The following is a 23,514-nucleotide window of genomic DNA, read 5'->3' on the forward strand; positions in this document are numbered from 1 at the left end:
TTTTTTTTTTTTTAAGATTAGTTTACTTTATTTTCAGATTTTTTTGAAAAAATAATGAAAACAAATTAAAATAACTAAAAACTATTTAATGACCATTTTCAATCTTTTACAGGGAAACGAAGAGGAAGAGATTGTGACTCCAGTAAGACGCTCGAGTAGAATTAGAAAGACGGCACATCGATAGCTGTTTTACATGTGGGAAATGAAATGAGCTCATATGTTGTTAGTAGGCATTTTATATGTGTGGAATGAAATGAGCTCTAGTAGGATTAGATAAACGACATCCAAGTAGAATTAGAAAGATGACACATCAATATCCAATTTATGTGTGTATCGAATGAAATGAGTTCCCAGTAGAATTAGAAAAATGACGATCGATAGCCAGTTTACTAGAAAAATAGTACATTAATAGCGGATTTATGTGTACCGAACAAAATGTGATTCTAGTTGATGAAGCTCACATAGAACGTTGTGTTCATGTTCTCTTTCTTCAGTTGCTTTCTCGTCTTCTCCCGTCTCAAATCTCGTCTCAGTCTTGGTACTTCAATGCTTAGTAGTAGCTCAACTTATTCGTTGTTTTCCCAGTTTTCGATTTTTCCTACATCAAATATCAATACATCATCGATTCTTTGGGCTTCACAACTTCAACGTTAAATGTTCAGCCTTCGAGTTCTTCTTCCTCCACATAGCACGCATCCCTAGACCGAGGAGGGGTATGCTCAGTCCACTTGTATGGCGCTCAAAACACTGTCGAAGAGGAGAAATTAGGTTGGGCTCGAACCTGGTCGAGGAAAAAGAATGTGGGTTGCTCGAGGAAGAAGGAGAAATGGATTGAGTTTGGTTTCAACTCCTTTTCTTCTCTCTCTATGTAATCGAGTTTGGTTGAGTTAACTTGGTCCTTTACCCACCGAACCTGTATCCAACTTGAATTGGATCGGGTCTTAAAGCAAAAAAAAATCAACTCAATTCTTCTAATTCATATTAGATTGAATTCTCCCGTTACGTTCTTATAATTTTAAATATTAGAACTAATTTTTATAATAGGATAAAATGTTTATAAATATTTGTTATAATTAAAATTTTATCCAACCATAAAAATGAAACTTCAATTATTTTAAATTATAGGGACTGCAAATCTTGCTGGACTTTTGCACTGCTATCCGTACAACCCTGTCCAATCAAAGTTTATTTATATAAAAAAAAATCAAAGCCAATTCATATTTTCATGGTTTTAATTTTGGAATTATTAAAAATATTTCATATAAAATATTTTATTTTTAATACATATTGTTACCACAAATAAAACTATACAAAATTATCATTTAATTTTTAATTTCTATAAATTTTAAAATTTAAAATTAGTTATTATAAATGGATAAAGGTGTTATATTAAATCACAAACATCAAATTCTAACTGAGAAGGTTAAATTTGTAATTTAATCAGAAAAAGGTACGGCGGCAGAGGACACTGCAGGAAACAGTGGCCAGCGGTCACGTGACAGTTGCAGGTTGAACCTGAACCACGATCAAGCGCCGGGAAAGTTAGTTGACCGGTAATTTCCAATTAAATATATATTTCATTGCTTCAACTTAAATCTTGATAGCCCGACAAAAGTCTTCGCCATTCTCGATAATTAGGGTTCTGCCCAATAATCTTCTCTTTGAATATCCTTCTTCTTCTGGTAAAATCCACCATTGTTTGTTGTTACTCTTGTTTCAAACTCGATCGACAACACTATTCAAAAGCGATCCAAGGCCTTTGCGGAAGAAGAAGGCCGAAGATAGTGCGAGTTTTTGTCAATGGCGGAGGTGAGTGCTATGATGATTCGTGCTCGTTGCAATTTCGTTGCTATAAACCCTGTGTTAGATGTGAAACGTTCAGATTCTCGTTTGTCGGTTATCGGTCGAACAGTTTGGTGCGATCGGGGTAGGATGAAGGGGAGAGTTGTAACTGGAGTTAAGGCGGCAATGCAGATGGATTTGGAGGATGATGAGAGGTTGAAACGATTGGACGGTTTAGAGGCGACATTAGGGCTTGATGTTGTGGCGGAGAGGGAATTGAAGGAGAAAGGGTTTTTGGGGATGAGGAAGACGAAGTTTGTTTGTACGATCGGGCCTGCGTGTTGTGCGATTGATGATTTGGAGAAGTTGGCTTTGGAAGGTATGAACATTGCGAGATTGAATATGTGTCACAACACGAAGGAGTGGCACTATGACGTGATTAGGAAGATCAAGAAGTTGAATGAAAAAGGATTTTGTATTTCGGTGATGATTGATACTGAAGGAAGTCAGATTCATGTTGTTGATCATGGAGCTCCTTCCTCCGTCAAAGTAGAGGTAGATTTTTATATCTCTGTTATTTTTGCTGTAATTGTAGTGGTAATCAAATCAACAGAGAGTTATGATCCAGTGTTACTATTTTCCATTGTAATTTAAGAAAAACGGGGTTTAAATTATCTGGCCATCATTGTTCAGGATGGTTCAAATTGGTTGTTTACTGCTGAGAAATTCGAGGGCTCTCGTCCATTTACTGTTCAAGCGAGCTATGAAGGTTTTTCTGAAGGTGCTGCACTTTGAATCATTTTTTTGTTTTCTCTGTCTTCTGAATTGTGATTAGAAGAAATGTGTGAATCCCACAAGTTAAATAGGATATGAGTTTGAATTCTACAGGTATCCAAGTGGGTGATTCAATTGTGATTGATGGGGGAATGGCATCCTTTGAAGTTATGGAAAAGATTGGGAATGATTTAAGCTGCAAGTGCACAGACCCTGGTTTATTTCTTCCTCGAGCAAAATGCAGCTTTTGGAGGAATGGGAGGCTTGTTGTGAGAAAACATGAGTCTCCCACGCTGTCAAGTAAGGTAGGAAAGTGTCTGATGCATATCAATATTCATTCTGAATCATTTACTTGTGATGAAGCAGATATTGTACGTTTGGAATTTCCCTTTTCGAGCTCCCCTCAAAATTTTTAAAACGTGTCGGTTAGAAAGAGGGTTCCACACCCTTGTAAAGAATGCTTCTCCTCTCCAATATAGAATCTCACAATCCACCCTCTTCGGGGCCAGCGTCCTCACTGGCACTCGTTCCCCTCTCCAATCGATGTGGGATCGAACCTCACAAGTTTTTACCCCTCCCCAATGGCGTGGACATGATGTAAGGTTCACCGTTGAAAATTTTTCTTATTGTCAACAGGACAAGGTTTTACTGAATATGGTATGGTGACAAAAATGTTATGTTCATCATTAAAATTTGTCTTCTCATAGTGGTTGTCAACATTATAAGATTTTGTTTCTGAATGATATTGTGAACGACATTTTAGGATCATTTTTAAAATTTATTTTCTTGGGTTGTCAGCATCACAAGTTTTATCCCTGTATATCAACATCTATGTGCAGAAGAAACTTTATCCACTTTTCTGCAATTTTGCTCTCTCTTTTGACAAGGTTGACGATCGCATTAATGTGTCAAAATGTAAAAAAATAATAACAAAAAAAAAAAATAGAGAGAAGAATTTAATGAATTACGTCTTCTTCTTGGATGATGCTAGTTCTCTGCTTTTCAACTCTGTTTTTCACAGTGTATTATACTATTTGGTTTACCATTTTATAGGATTGGTCCGACATTGAATTTGGAATCTCGGAAGGCGTCGACTTCATTGCCCTTTCCTTTGTGAGCAGTGCAGAATCTGTCAAGCATCTAAAGAGCTACCTATCAGCAAAATCAGCAAAGTAAGCATCGATTCAAGAAGTCAACATATTAGCATGAGTTAGGTTGGAATATCACTACTAGGCACGAACGATATATCCCGATGTCCCTTTCAATTGATTTTTCATCAACACTGGTTTCTTAGCCGCAATTCATAAATTGTCTGGAAATCTTCTTTATTGAAACTGATATTGTGTAATTTCAAAACCCATTTTAGTAGTTAAGGATAAAAAAAATGTTTTCATGCACAGATCTGTGAGAGTATTGGCCAAGATTGAAAGCTTGGAGTCCCTTCAAAATCTAGAAGAAATCATAAAGGCTTCTGATGGAATCATGGTGGCTCGAGGGGATCTTGGGGTTGAAATTCCTCTCGAGCAGATACCGGCAGTCCAAGAAGAGATAACTAGTGTCTGTAGGGAGCTGAACAAACCAGTGATCGTAGCTTCTCAACTTCTAGAGTCGATGGTTGAATATCCTACTCCAACACGTGCTGAGGTATGAGTTTTTTAGTTAGTTTGTTTTTTTCAACTTCAGGTACAGATCCAACTATAATTCTGGTGAGATCCCACATCGGTTGGAGAGGAGAACGAAACATTTCTTATAAGGGTGTGGAAACTTCTTCCTAACAGATGCGTTTTAAAACCGTTAGACTAACAGTAATACATAATGGGGCAAAGTGGATAATATCTACTAGTTAGGCTGACTGTAATACATAATGGGGCAAAGTGGACAATATCTACTAGTGGTGGGCTTGAGATGTTATAAATGGTATAGAGCCAAAATCAGGCACTGTGCCAGCGATGACGTTGGGCCCTCAAGGGGAGTGGATTGTGAGATCTCACATCGGTTGGAAAAGGGAACGAAACATTCTTTATAAGAGTGTAGAAACCTCTCCCTAACAAACATGTTTTAAAATCGTGAAGCTGACGGCGATAGGGTCAAAACGGACAATATCTACTGATGGTAGACTTGGGTAGTAATTGATACCTTATATGAGTTATTCAAAAACGTATTTCCAAGTTGAAATTTCTGGTGCTCTCTGGTATCAGTCTAGAATGATGATCAGTCTTGGTGTTCAATAGGTTGCAGATGTTTCTGAAGCTGTCCGACAGTATGCCGATGCATTGATGCTGTGTGGAGAGTCTGCCATAGGATCATATGGACAGAAAGCGCTTTCGGTTCTGCAGATAGCCAGCAGCCGAATGGAGTTATGGAGTCGTGAAGAAAATAGGAAACATTTCCTTCCCCAACATCAACTTGGGGTGTCATTGCACGATCGCATTGCCGAAGAAATTTGCAATTCTGCAGCGGAATTGGGTAAAACTCACTTTTCTCCACTTGCTTTCTTAACAATCCCTTCGTGTGTGATCATGAAAATAACATCAGAATCCCCTTTCGGTCATATATCATGTCTAACTTCTAGCTTCTTTATTACGTAATCATGCAGAAGAAAATTATAAAGTTATTCTTTGTTAGTTTCAATTTGGTACTTTTTGTTTAGAAGTACATATTAACAAAATCTTTCATATCATCTTCGCTGTTTGCTTCTCAAAAAATCAAGTTTCGTTTGATGGGAGAGATAAACCATGGTAGATCGACTTAGTAGTCAATGTAAACGATAAAAGACTCGGACGAAATGAGTTCAAGACATAATGGTCATTTACTTAAGATTTAATATGTGTGACAGCTCAAGCCCACCGTTAGCAGCTATTGTATGCTTTTGTCCCTTCACGATTTTAAAACAGTCTGCTAGGGAGAAGTTTTCACTCTTATAAAGAAAGTTTTGTTCTCCTCTCCAACCAATATGGCCTCAGCATTCTCACTGGCACACCATTCGGTGTTTGACTCTGATACTATTTATAACAATCTAAGCCTACCGCTAACAAACATTGTCAATTTTACGTATTGTCGTCAGCCACACGATTCTAAAACGCATCTACCAAAGAGAGATTTCCACACTCTTACAAATAATGTTTTGTTCCCCTCTCTGGCTAACATAGGATCTATAAATTATCTTGAAAACCACATCTAATAGGGTTAGACAATTCTCTATGCCAACAGGGTTCGCTAGTTTAGACACTCACAGATATAAAAGTACAAATGGCTAGTGGTACTGAATTGAAGTAAAAAGAAAGTGTCATATACAAAAGTAGATAACATTTAGCAACCACAGAGACATATTGTATCAAAAAAGTTATGGGTTGTGTCGTGGTGGGTGTGGTAGTACTGATTATATCATTTATAGGTTGAGAAACAATTCAATTACCTTTGAAAGGAAAGCTTCTGAAACTAGTTAACACCACCATGTGCTTTGTTGCAGCCAACAAACTTTCAGTAGACGCTATATTCGTGCTCACAAAGCAAGGTCACATGGCTTCTCTTCTATCCCGAAACCGCCCCAGCCCGCCTATATTCGCATTAACCGACGACGACAGCACGAGAATGGGTTTGAATCTTCAATGGGGAGTGTTTCCTCTGCGCATTGACCTCTCAGACGACATAGAAGCCAACATCTCAAGAGGAATCGAGCTTGTGAAGTCAAAGGGACTGGTCAAACAAGGGGACTTCGTGTTGATGGTCTCAGAGATCTCTCCAGCTCGAGCTGCATCTATGGCGTCCCAATCAATCCAGCTGAAATCCATCGTGTAGCACAAACAGAAAACCAAGGCAGGTCAGAGGTTTTATATACTGGAAACTGCTTTAGGATGCTTTGTAGTATGCCTTTTAGTGGTTTGTGATTGCACGTACCATATGTGGTGGCTACTGATTTATCTATCTCGTTACATGTGAAACGACGTCGTTTGTGATTGCACGTACCATATGTGGTGGCTACTCATATATCTATCTCATTACATGTGAAACGACGTCGGTTTGTTACTTGTGGCCATGTCTGATAGGTTGTTTGCTGTAGTATAGCTAATATTAGGTGATTGAACAACTCTATTGAAATTATTGGCCATTGTTGATATGTTTGTAGAAAACGACAAAAGATGTGCCAAACTTTAGATCTGATTTTTAAAGTAATATTATTTATTTTATTATTAAATTTTAAGTTTTAGGAATTAGAAGTTTTAAAGGCTGAAGTATAATTGAATCTGTAATTTATCACTCTTTATTAAAATATATATATATATTAATTATGGTTTATTTATTTATTTTGTTATTTTAACACCTAATTTAATAATTGTCGTACACTTCCCATAAAGTTAAAGTATCTCCATATTGATTAATTAATAATCTATTAATTTTAATTAATTCACTCTTGTACGTTCAATTAATTTACTGCATGGTTTTCTTTGAATAATCATAATTGATTAGTGCTTATCATAATTTTAAAAAAAGTACAATCAATTGAATTTCTTTATTGAAATATTTATTAAGTAATTAATGAATAATAGCAATTTACAATTTATGTATTAATCTCATACCAAATAATTTGTTTCTATATATATATAAAAGAAGCAATATTCTTGAACAATTAGTAATATTATTTAGAGACACCTTAAACATTTATGGAAGCAATAACAAAAGTTTACGGCTCCTAAACCCTAAAAACCATTAGGTCCACAACAAAGTATAGGGACCCTAAACCCTAAAAACCATTAGGTCCACAAAGTATACAGAACAATTAAAAGTCGAAAGAATTTCACGACAATGTTTCAAAAGTTAATAATGAAAACAAAATAGTATTCAAACAAACACATGTACATATATAATTTATGCGCTCGAACATTACTCGATAAATATAATATTAATTAAATATTGACCGTTTTAACCCTTACCTAGACCTCGAAATAAACATACATACAAACTATCCAAACGTCGTAAATGAAAAGCCCCTTGTGGTGGAAATCTCTACGCCAAAGTGTATCATTCATTGTTATCCCCACGCATACCCCTCTTTTGCCTCTCCTCATTCAAGCTCTCCCATTTAAAAAAAAAAAAAAAAAAAAAAAAAAAAAAAAAAAAAAAAANGTGTGGGCCCCACCTTACACGTCAGCATTTAATTTTACATTTTGCTAAAATGCGCCATGGCGGAGCGTATACGCTTTAATAGCAAAATTCCGTACCAATTTTTTCCATTTCATTTTGTTTTGTGTTTTTGTTATTTTTGGAAAACTAAAATGAAACTATTTATTCTTCTTCTCCCGTTGAATTGCTTGTGAGGAAGGAAGTTCCATCTCTGCTTCTAGTTCTACTTCTAGTTCTACCTATGGCTGCTCTGCAAATTCTCAAATCAACTGTCTCTCCTCTTTCGTTCTCTCAGCCGAGTTTTGGCGTCCAATCGAGCCGGTTCTTCTCGGAGTTGGATTCCTCGAGGAGGTTTGTACGGTTCCATGGCCGTCGGAGAAGTTTGAGATATGGCTGCGTTTGTAGGAGGTTGAGTTTCCGTTGCGCTGCTCAGGATGCTCATAAGGAAAGCAATGGTAAGTTTTAGCCGGCCTTTCTTCTTCTTCTTCTTCTGCTTGTTGCGGTCTTGTTTTTTGTTCTGTGTTTTTTTTTTCGTTCTCAGTGGATTTGCCTTGCTTGGATCTTCTTCATGAATTGATTTGCGTTATCATGGACTTCGTGTTGCTTATATTGAAGGCGAGAGATCGAGAGGCTACTAATTAACTTGTTTTGGTGAGGCAATAGTTCCATGGTGTATGTTGTTCGGATATTCCATCACTCTCACTCGTGAATGATCTTGCTCTTCTGAGAATCGTGCGAGCATTCATTCGGCTATTCTTTCGTCACTTCTGGTTTATCTTTCTCAGTGCATTTTCCTTGCTCGGATGTCTTGATGAATTGATGCTAGTGATCATAGACTTGAGCGAGAGATAGAGAGGCAATAAGTAGCTTAAGCCTTCGCTGAGGCAGAATTTGCGTGGTGTAGTTTGTTGTTCGGATTGTTCGTCACTTCCGAATTTTCTTGTTCTGTGGATATTAGCTCAATCATGTAGAAAAAATCGTACGAGACAAGATCCTTCCAGCCATTCGTCCGTCATTCCTTAAATCTCATTCACTGTGCATTTTCCTTGTTTGGATATCTTGATGAATTGATGTTCGTTATTGTGGACATCGTTCTGCTTATTTATTTCCGAAGTGAGAAATGGAGACACAAATGCACCGAGAGAATTCGGGAAGAATCGACGAATAGTTGGATGGACCTCGTACTATCTTGTTTTGCCACATGCTTGTGCTACAGTCCACAGAATAAGGTAGTAGATAGTTCATTATCATAGAGCTCATCTTGCTTAGTTTCAAAAGGCGAGAGTTAGGAGAGGCATCTAACTTTCTTAGAAGAGGCGGAAGTTGCACGGTGAAGTTTATTCAGATGGTCTTTCATTTCTTAGTTTTGGTTATTCAGCCAGAGAACACTTGGTAGATGGATAAAACCATAATTCCTACCAATATCTATGTTAACCATGAATCTGTAACCCTGGTTTTTTTATTGGTCCAGTTGTTATAGTTAAAGCTTTTAGGAAGCTACATATCTGTACCAAACCAACAGTTCTAGTACCCGTACTTGTATTAGGAGTGGTAGCTGGCTATGCTTGTTTAGATTGCTTGAACAGCTTGCTAAAGGTCGAATTGCTCCTTTGAGAAGCATTTCCATTTCGGACATTAGAGATTTGTTCAGCCAGCGTAACAGTGGCATGGTTTCTTTAGTCTTCCAAGTTTATCTTCCATGAACTTTCCAGGCAAGTCTCTTTTGAGTGCATTATCTTCTTACCATGTTCATACTTGGCCTTTCTTCTTCGGTCTCATATAGAAGAACTTTTTCGTATTAGAGCATAGCTTTTAGAGTTCACCTGATTTGATGTTCCAAGAAAGTTTGTATCTGCCTCAGTAGTAATGCTTCTACTAGTAGGTCTTTATAGTCGGAATCTTTCATGTTCTGAATCTTAGTTTTTGTTAATTCTAGTAGGAACCTGAAAATTCTCTTTTCTTGACTATTTTCTTGTACATTTTTTTATGCCTAAGCCGTACCTTCCCACTCGAGTTTGCCACAAGTAGCATACAAGAAGACTATATTGTTGAGTTGGGGACTGGTTAAATCGCCTTATTGTAGCTTATGGACAATGCTTTCAATTTCAAAAGACTCCTAGTGTTTTCCAAGGTTAGAGAAAGTGTTATTTGGCTGCTCCCACGATCTCTATAGAGGTCTGGTATGATAGAAATCTTTTGCCGATCTTATTTGTCATCATATTATTCTCTGTTTCCCGTCCTTGGTAGTTTGGATCAGTCAAACTATTGTAAAATGTTTTCCCCATTTCATTTGTGACTACTAATGGGCATGCATCACCTTCAAAAACCATCACAGCCGTGTGTTTGCATTCAGTATATTACTTGAGTTGAATATATTGAAGAATGTTTTCGGTTTCAGACCTTCGATTATGTTAATTTAAGGTGTTATACATTACTTTTTTCAGGAGAAGAACCTCCAGAATCATTATTCATGAAGGAGCTGAAGAAGAGAGGTATAACTCCCACTTCCTTGCTTGAGGATACTAAAAGCACTGAATTTGAACTGGGTGGTGAGACGACGGGAGAAAACATAGATTTCTCCGGTACAAGTGCTGTTTCAACTGAAGTTAGCAAGAGCCTATCCAATCAAAGGGAGCGTTCCATGCAATTGAACAGTGAAGGCCTTGAGGTTAATTTCCTTATGATTTTATTTATTCGAGTTTATGAGTTATTCAAATTTCTCAATTCATTATATCTGATCTGTTTTGATTTCTATTGTTCCCTTGCTTGAAGAGTTGTGACCAAAATAACCAGAATTTGGTGAACAATTAATGAAAATATTATTACCATTCACCAAGAACAATGAAAGACTGGCCGGCCATACAAACCAAAAGCTAAAGACGTAAGGAATCTATAAAAAAGAATTACAATAAGTTGCCGGCTCCAAAGTTGATAATCATCCAAAACAATTGGACGACCAAAAACTCTCTGGAGAAAAAGCCTAAAGAAAAGCATTGTAGTGAGCCAAGCTCCAAAACATCCTACCATTATCTTTTCTTTCCCATAAAAATCCTCATAATTCTTTCTAACTTAATACTCCAAACAGCAACAAAGTAATCCGCCTGCTGACTGCTGATGAACCTTTCCTTCGTTGGTAAAGGGAGGATGAAAATAATCTCAATTCTCATCCACACATCAGTGATTAGAAATGAAAGAAATACTCCTGATAATACACTAGATGTATTGAAAAATTTCTACCAAAGCTTCTCAGAAAACATGCATCCGAGAATGCTCTTTTGATGTGCCTGCTTGCAAAGATCACACCATTTGAAGTCAAACTACCCAAGACAATTTTGAATAAGTCCTTGATATCGATTCTCCCAAGGCAACCAGCCAAAAGCAGAATCAAGGGTGTTGTTTGTTGGTGATATGATGGTATCTTTTATAAAATATAAAACTACTAGTAGTTGCCAACTAAATATTAGGTTGAACATAAAGTTGTATTAATTAATTGATGAACATATTTTATGTCTCAACCACAAACTTTCCTCCATCCCTATAGCTCAATTAGAAAGATTTACTTTCTATAGGTATAGAAAAGCACCATCAAACATGAAGCCCAAGATAATCGAGAAATAATTAGTCATTTGTATTAGTAGTTCTTATAAAAACAAAACGTACTTGTAGATTTTTTTTTTAAAGAAGTGTTACTTGGACATGCAAAGGATCATAATCGGAATCCATCATAGTGAGGTTTGAAATTGAAGTATGCAGTATTTGAGCCTTCTACATGTCACTGGAACTGTATTCTATTATCAAACAAAAACCTAGGAAAAACTGGGGAAGTTCATTCCTAATTTTGTGCTGGAATGAACACAATCTGTGTGATCCATTCGCTAACATTATAACGATATCATTGGCAGAAGATCACCCTAGTTAAGAATGATTCTTGGCTCACTTCTAAAAGAGAGAACAGTTTCTATATGATTGCTTTAATTTCTTCTTTCTTGCATAATTTGCTCTACTTATTTCGTTATTTTTTCATTCCAATTTCAAGTGATTATCATTTCTAGTATATATTTCGATCATCTTGTCTACTTTGAACATAAACTCAATGGAGATAGTATTTCTTACTTATAAACCCATGACCAATCCCTTAATTAACCGATGTGGGACTCCTCTCCCAACAATCCTCAACCATTCTAACATGTTTAAGGTTAACATTGTTTTATTTGGTTTCAGGGGTTGATCCCTCGTGCTAAACTTTTGCTAACACTTGGAGGAACATTTTTCTTAGGATTCTGGCCGCTGATCGTCGTCACTATTTCATTATTTTTTGCTTTAGACTTTGTAAGGCTTCTTGAATTCCAGATTAACATCCAAGTACTAAAGAGGAGCTAGACTTTGTGCTTGATTGCAAAACCCCAGCTGAAAACTAACCATTCTGAAATATTTTGTTCCAATGCAGTTTTTTGGATCATCTTTTGTTCACGACGGCAACCAAACGCCACCATCTCCTCCACCATATGTTTATCCATATGCTCCTTTAGAAGACGAGAGGATTTCACAAATAGCTCCTCGTGTAAATTGACTGGTACCCATTATAATCCTAATTGGTTGGTTTTCTGCTACTTACTTTTCCCTTTCGCAATATTAATTCCTGTCCTTCAATATTATGTATATATGAAAATGATTTTTAGCTAGAATTTTCTTGTTTACACTTTTTTTGGTTAGGATTTTTAGCTAGAATGTCCTTGCAATATCTGACCTCAGAGTACATGCTTTTATGACGAGCTATACTCAAGTTGGTTTTTTTTTTTTTTTTTTTTTTTTTTTTTTTTTTTTTTTTTTNTCTTACCCATCAAGTTTATAGGTAATTTTATTTATCAAGCCATTAGGGACTTTTTTTACATTTTAGTAGAATTTACCCATCCATTTTATGGGTAATTTTATTTCTCAAGACATTAGGTTACTTTTTTTACTTTTTAGTAGAATTTACCCATCTAGTTTATGGATAATTTTATTTCTCAAGGCATTAGGTGACTTTTTTTTCACTTTTTACTTTTAGCTTTCGTCTGTGAAAGCTGGGAGGGGGGTTTTGAGCTTTTGATGTTCTAATTGAATTTTAAAATTTTAAATTCGTGTAGATCGAACATAAAAAGAGACTCTTGACTTGGACACCACGTTTAGGCAACCTTTTAGGTGTGCGTGGGTCTTTCTTTTTTGGGAATCCACAGTTACACTCCAACGTCATTTTCTTTTTTAAAGTTACATTCTATACTTTTAGGTATTCTTGTGGGTCTTTTTAGGAATTCTTTTTTATTGGTTAACTTAAAATTTAGTATCTGTATTTTTTCATTTTTCTTTCTTTTTTTGAAACTTAGAATTTAATACATATAATTTTAATGGTTAGAATTAGTCTTCATAGTTTGATTTAACCTTATAAAATTGTGATTATTTAGGAAAATTTTATCAAATAAATTTTTAAATATTTATTAAACTATATAAAGAAACTTGTGATTCAACTGTCATTAGTTGCACCCTTCTGCTAGTTTCTTTTTAATTTTTAATTTTTTATTTAATTCTGTAGTCGTGTGGAGAGATAGAGATTATCGACCGACCCTTGGATAATTACATCCCCATCTCCACCCACTGGTAGGTATAACTTTCAATTTTGTCATACTAAAATAATTTGCATATTACATTTATCAAAATTAGTATTCATTTGTAATAAAGACCTAAAAAACAACACAATTTTGGGGTTTGATTTGGAATTAATTTGCCAAAAGAAGAGAGCATTTTGTTTTTTGGAAGACTCAGATCTAAAGAATTTTTATAAAATCTTTAGATTAAAAAACAATAGAGAAAAATAACAAGCCATTAATAAAATGGCAAATTGATTAAAATGAGAATAATAGATGTTTGTTCACAAAAGCCTTGGAAACAATTATCACAGGATAACATTTCATGATAAGAAAAAAAAACATAACAGACAAAGACAGCACCAACATACGAAGAGAGACAGACATAACCCACTCCTAACAATGAGGAGAGATCTGGCATATCATCATGTTCAATAGTCTTCTCCTTCATCGTCCTCACCCTCAGCCGACTCAGCACCGACTTCTTCATAATCCTTCTCGAGGGCAGCAAGATCCTCTCGGGCTTCAGAGAACTCTCCTTCCTCCATACCCTCACCGACATACCAGTGCACGAAGGCACGCTTGGCATACATGAGATCAAACTTGTGGTCAATTCGGGAGAAGACCTCAGCAACACTGGTTGAGTTCGAGATCTTGCAGACAGCCCTCTGCACCCGGGCAAGATCGCCTCCAGGGACAACAGTTGGTGGCTGGTAGTTGATACCACACTTGAACCCAGTGGGGCACCAGTCAACAAACTGGATGGTACGCTTGGTCTTGATGGTAGCAACAGCAGCATTCACGTCCTTTGGCACAACATCACCACGGTACATCAGACAGCAAGCCATGTACTTTCCATGTCGGGGGTCACACTTAACCATCATAGACGATGGCTCGAAGGCACTGTTGGTGATCTCAGCCACTGAGAGCTGCTCATGGTAAGCCTTCTCGGCTGAGATCACTGGTGCATATGAGGAAAGCATGAAGTGGATTCTGGGGTATGGGACCAAGTTGGTCTGGAATTCGTTCACATCCACATTCAGGGCACCATCGAACCTCAAACTGGCAGTTAAAGATGAAATAACCTGAAATCATACAGAACATAATTAAGTCAACAAAAATTCATGGCTATTAATGGTATGAAATAAGAATAGATCTGAGAAACGTTAAATGGCTACCTGAGACACCAGGCGGTTGAGGTTGGAGTAGTTGGGTCGCTCAATGTCAAGGGAGCGCCTGCAGATATCGTAAATGGCTTCATTGTCAAGGAGCACAGCGACATCGGTGTGTTCCAAGAGGGAATGGGTTGAGAGGACACTGTTGTATGGCTCAACAACAGAGGTTGAGACTTGTGGGGAGGGGTAAACAGTGAACCCAAGCTTCGATTTCTTTCCATAGTCAACCGACAAACGCTCCAAAAGGAGGGAGCCAAGACCAGATCCAGTACCACCACCAACGGCGTTGAACACAAGGAATCCTTGAAGACCAGTGCAGTTATCAGCTAGCTTGCGGATTCGGTCCAAGCAGAGATCAACAATTTCCTTCCCAACTGAAACAAGATATAAAGAGAACACGTTAATGAATGAAAAGATTAAATTAAATTATACATAAATCAAGAGAAATCAAGATCAAGTAATTACCGGTGTAGTGACCACGGGCAAAGTTGTTGGCGGCATCTTCCTTGCCACTGATGAGTTGTTCAGGGTGGAAGAGCTGACGGTAAGTTCCAGTCCTCACCTCATCAATAACTGTAGGTTCAAGATCGACAAAAACCGCACGAGGAACATGCTTTCCCGCACCAGTTTCACTGAAAAAGGTGTTGAAAGCATCATCGCCTCCACCAGTAGTGGTGTCGCCTGGCATTTGGCCATCGGGCTGTACAGTACAAATACGTTTCCGTCAGTTTAATTGATGTACACATACGAAGGAGTTTCTTAAGCCAAGATTATTTAATAATACAAAGATAAATACATCGATTGTTCAAACACCGAATACTACAAGCGATAGTGCGACTTCTGTTGAAAACATGGATTGGAAGAAAGTTAAAAAAACGCACGTAACGAGGATACAGGAAGAACCAACGAAAACACAGTGTACACACAAATCTCATTAAGATATACTCCATTACCAGATCTGGACGTATAGATCAACCGACATTCCATTTCTCAAATAATACATGGAGTGTACTCTAGAATACAACAGAGATCGAGCTGATTTACGAATATATAACACAGATAACGAAGATTTGTGAAAACGGAGTTGAACAAATAATTCGTAAAAAGCCATATAAAACACTCACAGACACTCAAGAACAACAAAACCTCGGCCAAGACAACGCTAGGCGTAGATATGCGGATAATTCATTACAGATCGAGTGAACGGAAGGAAAACAGTCAGACTCTTCACAAATCAAACATAAATAGCAAAACTCGAGCCAAAACAAGGACGGTTGCAGAGATGCATACAGCTCCTTACAGATCCAGAGGATACGAAGTGAAAACTTCACAAATCGCGTGTAAATCCAAAAAAAATAAACAAAACACAGGCCAAATCAAAGACCGAAGCAGAGATGTCGACAGTTTCATACAGATCGAGAGAATGAAGGACAAAAACAGAGAGAATGATACCTGAATACCGTGTTCGAGGCAGTAAAGCTCCCAGCAGGCATTTCCGACCTGGATACCGGCCTGACCAATGTGGATTGAAATGCACTCTCTCATTTTGGCTTAGGAACGGGGAATGAAGAAGAAGAAACAGAGATCTGAAAAGGAACTGGAGAGAAATAAAATATCTCGCGACAGGAAGAAAGACGTTTGTGAAGACGCCTTCCCCTTAGAAACCCTTATTTTGGATCGGATAGACGATAAGGAAATGAATGGAGAAGCGTATTTATAGTGAGAGCCGAATGGAACGGAAGAAGAGGGGCAGTGGTTTACATTTTTTTACCGTTGTGGGGACAATTGGACGGCAGCTAAGCCTGAGTTGGTTTACTCTGGTTGGTTGAGATTTAACCATGGTTAGGGAGATTCGCCTTTTTCGTTTTTTCAAAATTTGAATTGGAGTTATTGGCGGGTAATGGGTCGATTTCGTGGGCCGGGCCGTGGGCTTGGATCTGGTCCTTACAGCTGGCCCTGGTTGGCACTTTGTACTATTACTTCATTAAATTAGTTTTCATTTTAAAACCTTTAAATTCGTTTCTTTACGCTTTTAATAATTTTAAAATGGAAAACATCCAATTAAATTTAAAATTTTAGAATAATTAATCATCCATTTTAAATTAAGTCCAAATAATATAATCCAAATTAGAACTTACAAATTATTAATATAAAATTAAATTTACACTTTAAAAGCTATTAAGTTAAATTATAACTATTTTTTTAAGTTCACAACATTCAAAAATGTTAGAACATAACAACAAAAATTTGAATATATCTAATTTTTTAGTAAAAAACACATAAAAATTACTTACTCAATTCGTATTTATTATTTTTTATACTAAAATTAAAATTTAACTTAATTTATTTTTCTTTGTTGTTTTTTTGCATTTTATGATGGTGGTTGTTGTGATTAATCCAGTGTCCGCCCAGTAGAGTGTTTTTACCGTTTGTGTTCTTTCCGATCTCTACGCATTTCACGCTCCACCGGAAATTCCCTCTGCTCCTACCGTACTCTAGCTTGGTAGTTTCCACCTCCTACCCAGGGTTGAGCCCTGGGATTTGACAGCAGACTTAAAAAGTCACCTACAGACGCTTTACGCCCAATCATTCTAGATAAAGCATCCTCTGTATTACCGGGGCTGCTGGCACAGAGCTAGCCAATGCTTATTCCCTATATATCATAATTGCCTCTTCTCCGGGAAAAGAAGTTCACGACCCATAGGCCTTCGACGTAATAATGAATTAACAGAAATAGAATTATAAATTTCATGAAGAGGTACGATGTGAAAACGGGATAGATCACTTTTTAACCGGACAACAAATATAAAGTTCGAAAATTTGAATTTCCATCTACGGGAATTTTTAATATATTTTTGAAAATTTTATAATTGTCCCACGTGGGAAGATGTTGAAGATAGGGAACCATAGATATTTAATGTTTCTTATCATGGACCCCTCCATGTTCTCACGGCCTTAAACATAACTCCTTGGTTAGGGAGGGCATCTCAAAATCATTTCTTATATGCAAAAACAAGAGATTTGAGGGGTCCATGATACACAAAGATCCATGGCCTAACCTGATATCTCTCCATCATGGCAAGATTTCTTACACTTTCATTCATTCCATTCGCTTAAAACACCCAAAACTGCAGCAAAATCCTGCCTAAATGGAACTCAGATTTGACTACTCATCGTCCTCTCAAACGAGAATGCGACATGAAAGCGTTTCGCCTCGGAATCCGAGCAACTCGTCGTGGAAGTCTATGTTCGGGTTTGCGCGATGCCGGTGTTTTCTTTCCTGGAAGAACAGCACCCTCCCCTAAAGCAAGCTTTTGATTGAACTTCACCTTCCATACCTCATTACTGGATACCAATTGACGCAATTCAGTACACACATATTGAACACTTACAATGTCCTCAATAGGAAGAGACTCCAAGATCTTCAGCTTCAAATCCTCTGGAAGTTGCATGAAGCTTGAAGGAGGACATAGGCCAGTTTTTTCACAGAGATCAATCAAGAGTGGGAATGAAATAGCATCCTTCACTATCTTCCAGAATTCAAGAACTTGCCTCTCTGGATTCTCTTCGTGTTCATCTATTATGTGGCTGGACACTGGATCCATCCAAATCGAAAGAAGATTGGGTGTAAATTTTCTTTCATCCAAAGACACACTATAAACATCTGATCCTTTACTGCAGCTAAGAGATCCATAAACATTAAGAAAGTTCCCCAAACTCTGAAACTTCAATAAAACTACCTCGGTTTTAATGGAGTTTTTGCCTCCTTCGGCCAAAAGTTGAGGTAAAGTGTACCGGAGTGAGATCGAAAATGATCGCGAAGGCCAGTCTTCCGGCATGTGGATACGGCTAATCTCAGAACCTAAAATAGGATCAACCAGAACGAATCCAGATTCCAAGAGTACAGCGTGAACGGCAGTTAATAAAAGCTTGTGAGCATTACAATCACCATAGCCTAACTCCTCCTCCATCACTCTCCTCAAGAAAATCGGCTTTGAACATTTCTTTTCCACATCTCCGATCGGTTCATCCTCGGCGTTCATTTCTTCGGAATCTGACTCCAAGAGTTTCTCCTCTTCCTCGATCATGCCACCGGTAGTTGCTTCCGCATCCAAGGACTCGGGTCCGATGAATACAGGTTCAAATTTCTCCAACCTAGGTTCTTTAAGGTCAAAATCGCTACCCTGAATTTGCTCTCCTTCAACCTGCGGTCGCGACGAAGACGAATCTTGTGGATAAACATCAGGAAGAAGTCCTGGAGAAGATTGAATCGATCTCGCTCCCCGAGGGGGAAATTGAGAAGAATTAAAAGTGAAGAAAACAAGATCACCGGAAGTAATACCAATGGAGCAGAGCGAATCCTCCTCCGATGATACTTGGAGCTCGTCTTTTTGATTGAGAGAGAGATGAAGAGGATCGGCCGAAACGGAAGGCGAGAGTGTTTGGAGGAGCGTATGTTTCAGGTGCTCGAATGAGCATTGATCGGGGACTTCAATTCCGACGGTCTCTTGGAAATCTAGGGATCTCAGCCGCAATTTCATGGCTGAATCTGGCCCTTTCTTGACAGGATTTCTTCCGATTCAAATCTGGTTATTAGGACTGGAGATCGCCGATTTCAAATTCGTTCTTGGGAGGAAGAAACGAAGCGGTTCGTTGAGTTCGTTGGTTTATATATTCTGTGCCGCTAAGACCGCTTTTAGCGTTATTTCTGTTTTATTTCGCGGTATAACGTAGTGGAATCTTCCGTATTCCTTTTATAAGAGGAATTCCAAACCATAACCTTATGCAATTTCATGAAATATATAAAGATTTAAATTATTTCTAAAAATTATAAAATATAATGGTAGAAATTCAAATTTCCTAAGAACATTATTATTATTATTATTATACTATATATATATTTTTACTATCGAGTTATATTAAAATTAGAGTAATGTGATGACTAGAATTTTTATGTACAAATACGTGGCCTCTATTTTTTCATAGAGTCAGTTTGGTGTTCTCTCACGTTCGACTATTAGCAAGTGAGAATTATATGTACACTTTATATGTCACCCCTAAAAAATGGATCACTAAAGAACGAACTCGAGAATGTACCTCCACCATTAGGGAACAGGGTGAGGAGGCAAATGAGGCCGAGGACGACACCCCAAGCATACCGATCATCTCCTAGCGGTGTGATCTCATCGGTTGCAGGGATCTCTTCACCACCTCGAAAGAACGTTGCAAACAAACCCCATGCCAAACATAGGACGCTTCCGCTCAATCCACCAATACCGAGTATGAGCGATGTAGCAAACGACAGTAGGGCTGCGGTGCTTCTCCCGAACATGGCTTGCGCAATGCGGCCTCCTTCGAGCCTCCCACATGGTAACAAGTTCAAAGATGTGACTACCATCCCTGTAGAAAAGAACATGGAGGAGTGTAAGAGACTTGTAATGAGGTTTGCAATGTGTTCATGTGGGGAAGATGGGAAGTACCTAAAAGGCCAGCAAAAGCAAGGGGATCCACAGGGACCCCTACACCTTCCACTGCGTAGGGCAGGACATTGCCAAGGTCATCTGTGTAAGGTCCTATAACAAACTGGATAAAAGAAAGCAAAGGGTTGTTGAAGAAGAATTGGGGTCTGATATACCTGCAAATGAAGGAAACTGAATCATCAAGAACTGAATAGAACAGATCTCACACTCTCATAAAGGTTTTCTCTTGTTCTATGAACAGATCTCACCGCTAGTAGATATTGTCCTCTTTGAACTTTCCCTTTCGAGCTTCCCCTCAAGGTTTTTAAAACGTGTTTATTAGAAAGAGGTTTCCACACCCTTATAAAAAATGTTTTGTTCTTCTCCCCAACCGTTGTGGGATCTCACAATCCACCCCCTTCGGGGCCCAGCGTCCTCGCTGGCATCTGATACAATTTGTAACAGTCCAAGCCCACTGCTAGCAGATATTGTCCTCTTTGGACTTTTCCTTTCGAGCTTCTCCTCAAGGTTTTTAAAACGTACCTATTAGGGAAAGGTTTCCACACCCTTATAAAAAAATATTTCGTTTATCTCCTCATCCAAGGTGGGATATCACAAATTCATTCTTGAGGATAGTCAACAATCTAATGTTTGAGTTTTCAGACGTTAAAACCTTATATGCGCCTCAGCTTGTTGTTAGAATAAAAGGCTCGCTATCATAGAGAGAGGCTAAACTACTAGAGAAGGCTTAACTTACAATGCATTGTCACCGCCATTAAAGCCACCATCAATCACAAAAGCAGAGATTGCAAGCGCCAATGACGTTAAGTATGCAGCGGCAGTTCGTGCTACTGGAATATCGAAAAGTGCTTTCTTGTTTGGAAGTAGTGATTCATAGTTATTCATCACTCCTAAGCATCCCGTCCAATTGGAAGGCACAAGAAAAGAAGGGCTTAGCTTCACGCCATAACGAGCTGCTGTTACTCTCGTTGCTATCTGCAAATCACAAGCCCGTTGTGAGATAAATCAAGCCCACCGCCAGCAGATATTGTTCTTTTTGGGCTTTCCCTTCTGAGCTTACCCTCAAAGTTTTATTAAAACATGTCGGTTAGAGAGAGGGTTTCGCACCCTTATAAGCAATGCTTCGTTCCTCTCCTCAACCAACATGGGATCTCACATAAGATTTGGGCATCTCCAAAAGATGTTCAATCTTGCACAAAGCTTTTGAAGGAAAATGGAAACCATTTGTCAAAAGAACAACATTCAGATCTTCAACCAAAATGTCGAACCTCCACCATACATGTTGAACTTAGAACGACCCTACTCTAAATTACGAATTCTCGACCGCCTCCTCCCAAATTCTAACTAGCTAATCGAAAATACATGGAGAGAATGGTGGAGAAAAGTATACCTCTGAAACTCCCAAGATGGAGATGAAGCCACCAAAAAGGGGAACAACATTAGCTATATAGTCATCAAAGGTAGCACCAGGTTTTAGGAAGAAGCCACTCATCAACGCAATAGTCCCAAAGGTTGCAACGCACAAAGCTATTGCACTAAAATACCCCAATGGAGTACTCAGCGTTGTAGACTCAAATTGAAGGTCTATTTCTGCCTTGGGTTGCACCATGCAGACCTATAACACATTCCAACAACACGTAAGCGAAAGATCTAAATATCGACAATGATCGAACGTTAAGGACCCATTTTCAATCAATATCATCTCCATATTTTGTTAAGACTTTTTATAGCTCACCGTATAATCGTATGACTGTCTAACGTTAGTACATTTGGTTGTCAAGGTAACTAGTACACGATCAAAATTTAGGTACATGGTCACCATGACATGAACCATTTCCTTTGAGCTCGAATTTCTCGTGTATATGTTGACAGTAGATTAGTATAGATATCTACATTCCATTATGAAACTATGGTGTTGTAGAGTTGGATTCTACCTGTTTTGTAATGTCATCAGTTTTTTCTTCCATGAACCACAGGACTACCTCCCTCCCTGCTGCCTCGGACAGCTTCTTCTCCAACTGGGGAATCACCTCTTCAATGGGTCTCCTCAAGTTCCCTATGAAAATACCTCCATCTCCAAATCTACGAACATCCGTTGCAAAAAATGTGTTGAATCCAAAGCAACCCTTTAACTGCAAATTAAAGAAGTTCCTTAATGTCGTTCATACTCAAAAGGCTCAGTTCGTACCATGAAAATTTTGTTCTAGGAACCAAATAAACGCACATAATTCGTCTGTAACAAAATATATATGGAAAATTTAATGTATGATACTTTTTGTAATTTTTGTTCTTTAGTATTGCAATTATTTTTGTAGTATTTTATTTCAATATGATACTTTAACATTTGGCAACTACCTTCATATATTTCGCATAAAAAAATGGAGAGAAAATGATGCATACCTTGTTAAGATCAAGAGCCTTGAATGTCTCTTCGGCCTTCTCTAATCTCTCTTTCTCTTTTGCCAAATTTTCGCGTGCAATTCTAGCGAACAATCCTACAATCGGATTATCAGCGCCTTCACGATCAAGCTCCTTCAGCTTCCGATCCGCCCTCTTCTTCTCCAACTTTATAGCAGCTTCGATCGAAGGATTTCCCATGAATTTCTTGAATTCCTCGTCCGTCTTCCAATCCATTTCCTGCTGTTTCTCCTTCTCTTCAATCTCATCTCCTCCGGCAGACACTTCCGCCTTCTCGCTGTCGTTTCCGCCCTCCCGCTCATCGGAAACCACCGCGACCGAAGACGACGACGACGACGGCTCACTTTCCAAATCATCTCTGGCGGAGAATCTTAACCGATTTCTTGCAATCGGTCTGGAAACTGTGAGGAAGCATCCCTCAGTTTTACGCCCTAGTGGACTCTTACTATAAGGCTTGGCGATTGAGCGGCTTCGATAGGGCCTTTCCTTGTAACTAATGAGCCATGAATTTGAAGCGATTGAGAGAGCGGCCATATGAGAACTGGTTCGAAATCGAAAGTTTCAAGTTCGAGGTTGGAGATGGAGAAATCCATGGAGTAACGGAGGAAAATAAAAAGATCGGAGAAGTACTAGAAGACGGGCCTAGAATCTTGGAGAAGAATGGAGAACACGATGATTCATATGAAATCTGTGGGACATGAGACTAAAATTTGTGCGGCTGAAATGAAATTTGTAGATTTTTCACTGGCGAATTTCTTCGAGCTGTTTTGCTGTTCATCCGAGTCGATGTTAAACTCTGATTAACGATGTAAACAGTGCTTAGTGGGAGTTAATAACTCAGCTCACTCTCTTATAAGTCCCTACTTTCTTAATTTACAATTTATTTTCTATTTTTTAATATCTTTTAATAAAATTATTTTTAGTTTTTAAATATAAATTATGTATAAAAATATTTTAGACTATTATTTAAATTGAAATTCTGAAGTAGATAAGAATACTACAATTTAATTAATAAAAATATCTCTAACTAACTTTTTATTATTATTATTATTATTATTATTTGAAGTTTGAACTTATTTTTAAGTACTTTTTATTAATAACTAAAAAAATATCTATAAATTTGTGATTTTAAGATAATAATAT

The 23,514-nt window shown here is 37.9% G+C and overlaps 6 protein-coding genes across 8 annotated transcripts in view; 3 read left to right on the forward strand and 3 right to left on the reverse strand.

The window, feature by feature from the left end:
- Window positions 1-493, forward strand: part of LOC111788283 — a 4,321-nt gene extending 3,828 nt beyond the window's left edge. The window contains exon 3 of the mRNA XM_023668610.1: window positions 113-493. Coding sequence (XP_023524378.1) covers window positions 113-184 — 72 coding nt within the window. The 3' untranslated portion in view covers window positions 185-493. The remainder of the gene's footprint in view (window positions 1-112) is intronic.
- Window positions 494-1,578: 1,085 nt separating this feature from the next.
- On the forward strand, window positions 1,579-6,710 carry LOC111779961 (plastidial pyruvate kinase 1, chloroplastic-like). Of its 2 annotated transcripts, XM_023660193.1 has the most exons (8): window positions 1,579-1,809; window positions 1,898-2,337; window positions 2,476-2,563; window positions 2,671-2,861; window positions 3,610-3,728; window positions 3,957-4,200; window positions 4,788-5,022; window positions 6,026-6,710. In XM_023660193.1, exons 2-8 carry the CDS (start codon window positions 1,933-1,935, stop codon window positions 6,352-6,354), a joined length of 1,611 nt encoding a protein of 536 aa, XP_023515961.1. In that variant the 5' UTR covers window positions 1,579-1,809; window positions 1,898-1,932; the 3' UTR covers window positions 6,355-6,710. The 2 variants fall into 2 exon arrangements, with proteins under 2 accessions (XP_023515961.1, XP_023515955.1); XM_023660187.1 differs by having other exon boundaries at window positions 1,579-2,337.
- Window positions 6,711-7,821: 1,111 nt separating this feature from the next.
- On the forward strand, window positions 7,822-12,362 carry LOC111794456. Of its 2 annotated transcripts, XM_023676489.1 has the most exons (4): window positions 7,824-8,132; window positions 10,122-10,345; window positions 11,899-12,006; window positions 12,125-12,362. In XM_023676489.1, exons 1-4 carry the CDS (start codon window positions 7,919-7,921, stop codon window positions 12,245-12,247), a joined length of 669 nt encoding a protein of 222 aa, XP_023532257.1. In that variant the 5' UTR covers window positions 7,824-7,918; the 3' UTR covers window positions 12,248-12,362. The 2 variants fall into 2 exon arrangements, with proteins under 2 accessions (XP_023532263.1, XP_023532257.1); XM_023676495.1 differs by lacking the exon at window positions 11,899-12,006 and having other exon boundaries at window positions 7,822-8,132.
- Window positions 12,363-13,523: 1,161 nt separating this feature from the next.
- On the reverse strand, window positions 13,524-16,167 carry LOC111794469 (tubulin alpha chain-like). The gene is made up of 4 exons (XM_023676506.1): window positions 15,926-16,167; window positions 14,939-15,173; window positions 14,477-14,847; window positions 13,524-14,383 (listed from the first exon to the last, which is right to left on the reverse strand). The coding sequence occupies exons 1-4, from the start codon at window positions 16,016-16,018 to the stop codon at window positions 13,730-13,732; spliced, it is 1,353 nt and encodes a 450-aa protein (XP_023532274.1). The 5' UTR covers window positions 16,019-16,167; the 3' UTR covers window positions 13,524-13,729.
- A 1,121-nt stretch (window positions 16,168-17,288) lies between these two features.
- On the reverse strand, window positions 17,289-19,254 carry LOC111805918 (F-box protein SKIP22-like). The gene has a single exon (XM_023691216.1). The coding sequence runs from the start codon at window positions 19,012-19,014 to the stop codon at window positions 17,644-17,646; it is 1,371 nt and encodes a 456-aa protein (XP_023546984.1). The 5' UTR covers window positions 19,015-19,254; the 3' UTR covers window positions 17,289-17,643.
- Window positions 19,255-19,390: 136 nt separating this feature from the next.
- LOC111780705 (probable zinc metallopeptidase EGY3, chloroplastic) lies at window positions 19,391-23,166 on the reverse strand. Its single transcript, XM_023661184.1, has 6 exons — window positions 22,354-23,166; window positions 21,888-22,085; window positions 21,344-21,568; window positions 20,690-20,928; window positions 19,954-20,108; window positions 19,391-19,873 (listed from the first exon to the last, which is right to left on the reverse strand). The coding sequence occupies exons 1-6, from the start codon at window positions 22,903-22,905 to the stop codon at window positions 19,518-19,520; spliced, it is 1,725 nt and encodes a 574-aa protein (XP_023516952.1). The 5' UTR covers window positions 22,906-23,166; the 3' UTR covers window positions 19,391-19,517.
- Window positions 23,167-23,514: the final 348 nt, after the last annotated feature.

Source organism: Cucurbita pepo, chromosome LG01 (assembly GCF_002806865.2).
Source record: "Cucurbita pepo subsp. pepo cultivar mu-cu-16 chromosome LG01, ASM280686v2, whole genome shotgun sequence".
Lineage (NCBI taxonomy): Eukaryota > Viridiplantae > Streptophyta > Magnoliopsida > Cucurbitales > Cucurbitaceae > Cucurbita > Cucurbita pepo.

Bases quoted from the DNA above. Each gene is read 5' to 3' on its own strand.
- LOC111780705 (XM_023661184.1), bottom strand. From the start codon at position 22,905: ATGGCCGCTCTCTCAATCGCTTCAAATTCATGGCTCATTAGTTACAAG. The intron at 20,929-21,343 runs GTATACTTTTCT...TGTGATTTGCAG, and splicing joins CCATCTTGGGAGTTTCAGAG to ATAGCAACGAGAGTAACAGC. The intron at 20,109-20,689 runs GTAAGTTAAGCC...CTTCATTTGCAG, and splicing joins AATGGCGGTGACAATGCATT to GTATATCAGACCCCAATTCT.
- LOC111794469 (XM_023676506.1), bottom strand. From the start codon at position 16,018: ATGAGAGAGTGCATTTCAATCCACATTGGTCAGGCCGGTATCCAGGTC. The intron at 15,174-15,925 runs GTATCATTCTCT...TGTACTGTACAG, and splicing joins GCCTCGAACACGGTATTCAG to CCCGATGGCCAAATGCCAGG. The intron at 14,384-14,476 runs GTAGCCATTTAA...GTATGATTTCAG, and splicing joins TCAACCGCCTGGTGTCTCAG to GTTATTTCATCTTTAACTGC.
- LOC111779961 (XM_023660187.1), top strand. From the start codon at position 1,801: ATGGCGGAGGTGAGTGCTATGATGATTCGTGCTCGTTGCAATTTCGTT. The intron at 2,338-2,475 runs GTAGATTTTTAT...ATCATTGTTCAG, and splicing joins CTTCCTCCGTCAAAGTAGAG to GATGGTTCAAATTGGTTGTT. The intron at 3,729-3,956 runs GTAAGCATCGAT...TTTCATGCACAG, and splicing joins CTATCAGCAAAATCAGCAAA to ATCTGTGAGAGTATTGGCCA.
- LOC111805918 (XM_023691216.1), bottom strand. From the start codon at position 19,014: ATGAAATTGCGGCTGAGATCCCTAGATTTCCAAGAGACCGTCGGAATT.
- LOC111794456 (XM_023676489.1), top strand. From the start codon at position 7,919: ATGGCTGCTCTGCAAATTCTCAAATCAACTGTCTCTCCTCTTTCGTTC. The intron at 8,133-10,121 runs GTAAGTTTTAGC...TACTTTTTTCAG, and splicing joins TGCTCATAAGGAAAGCAATG to GAGAAGAACCTCCAGAATCA. The intron at 12,007-12,124 runs GTAAGGCTTCTT...GTTCCAATGCAG, and splicing joins TATTTTTTGCTTTAGACTTT to TTTTTTGGATCATCTTTTGT.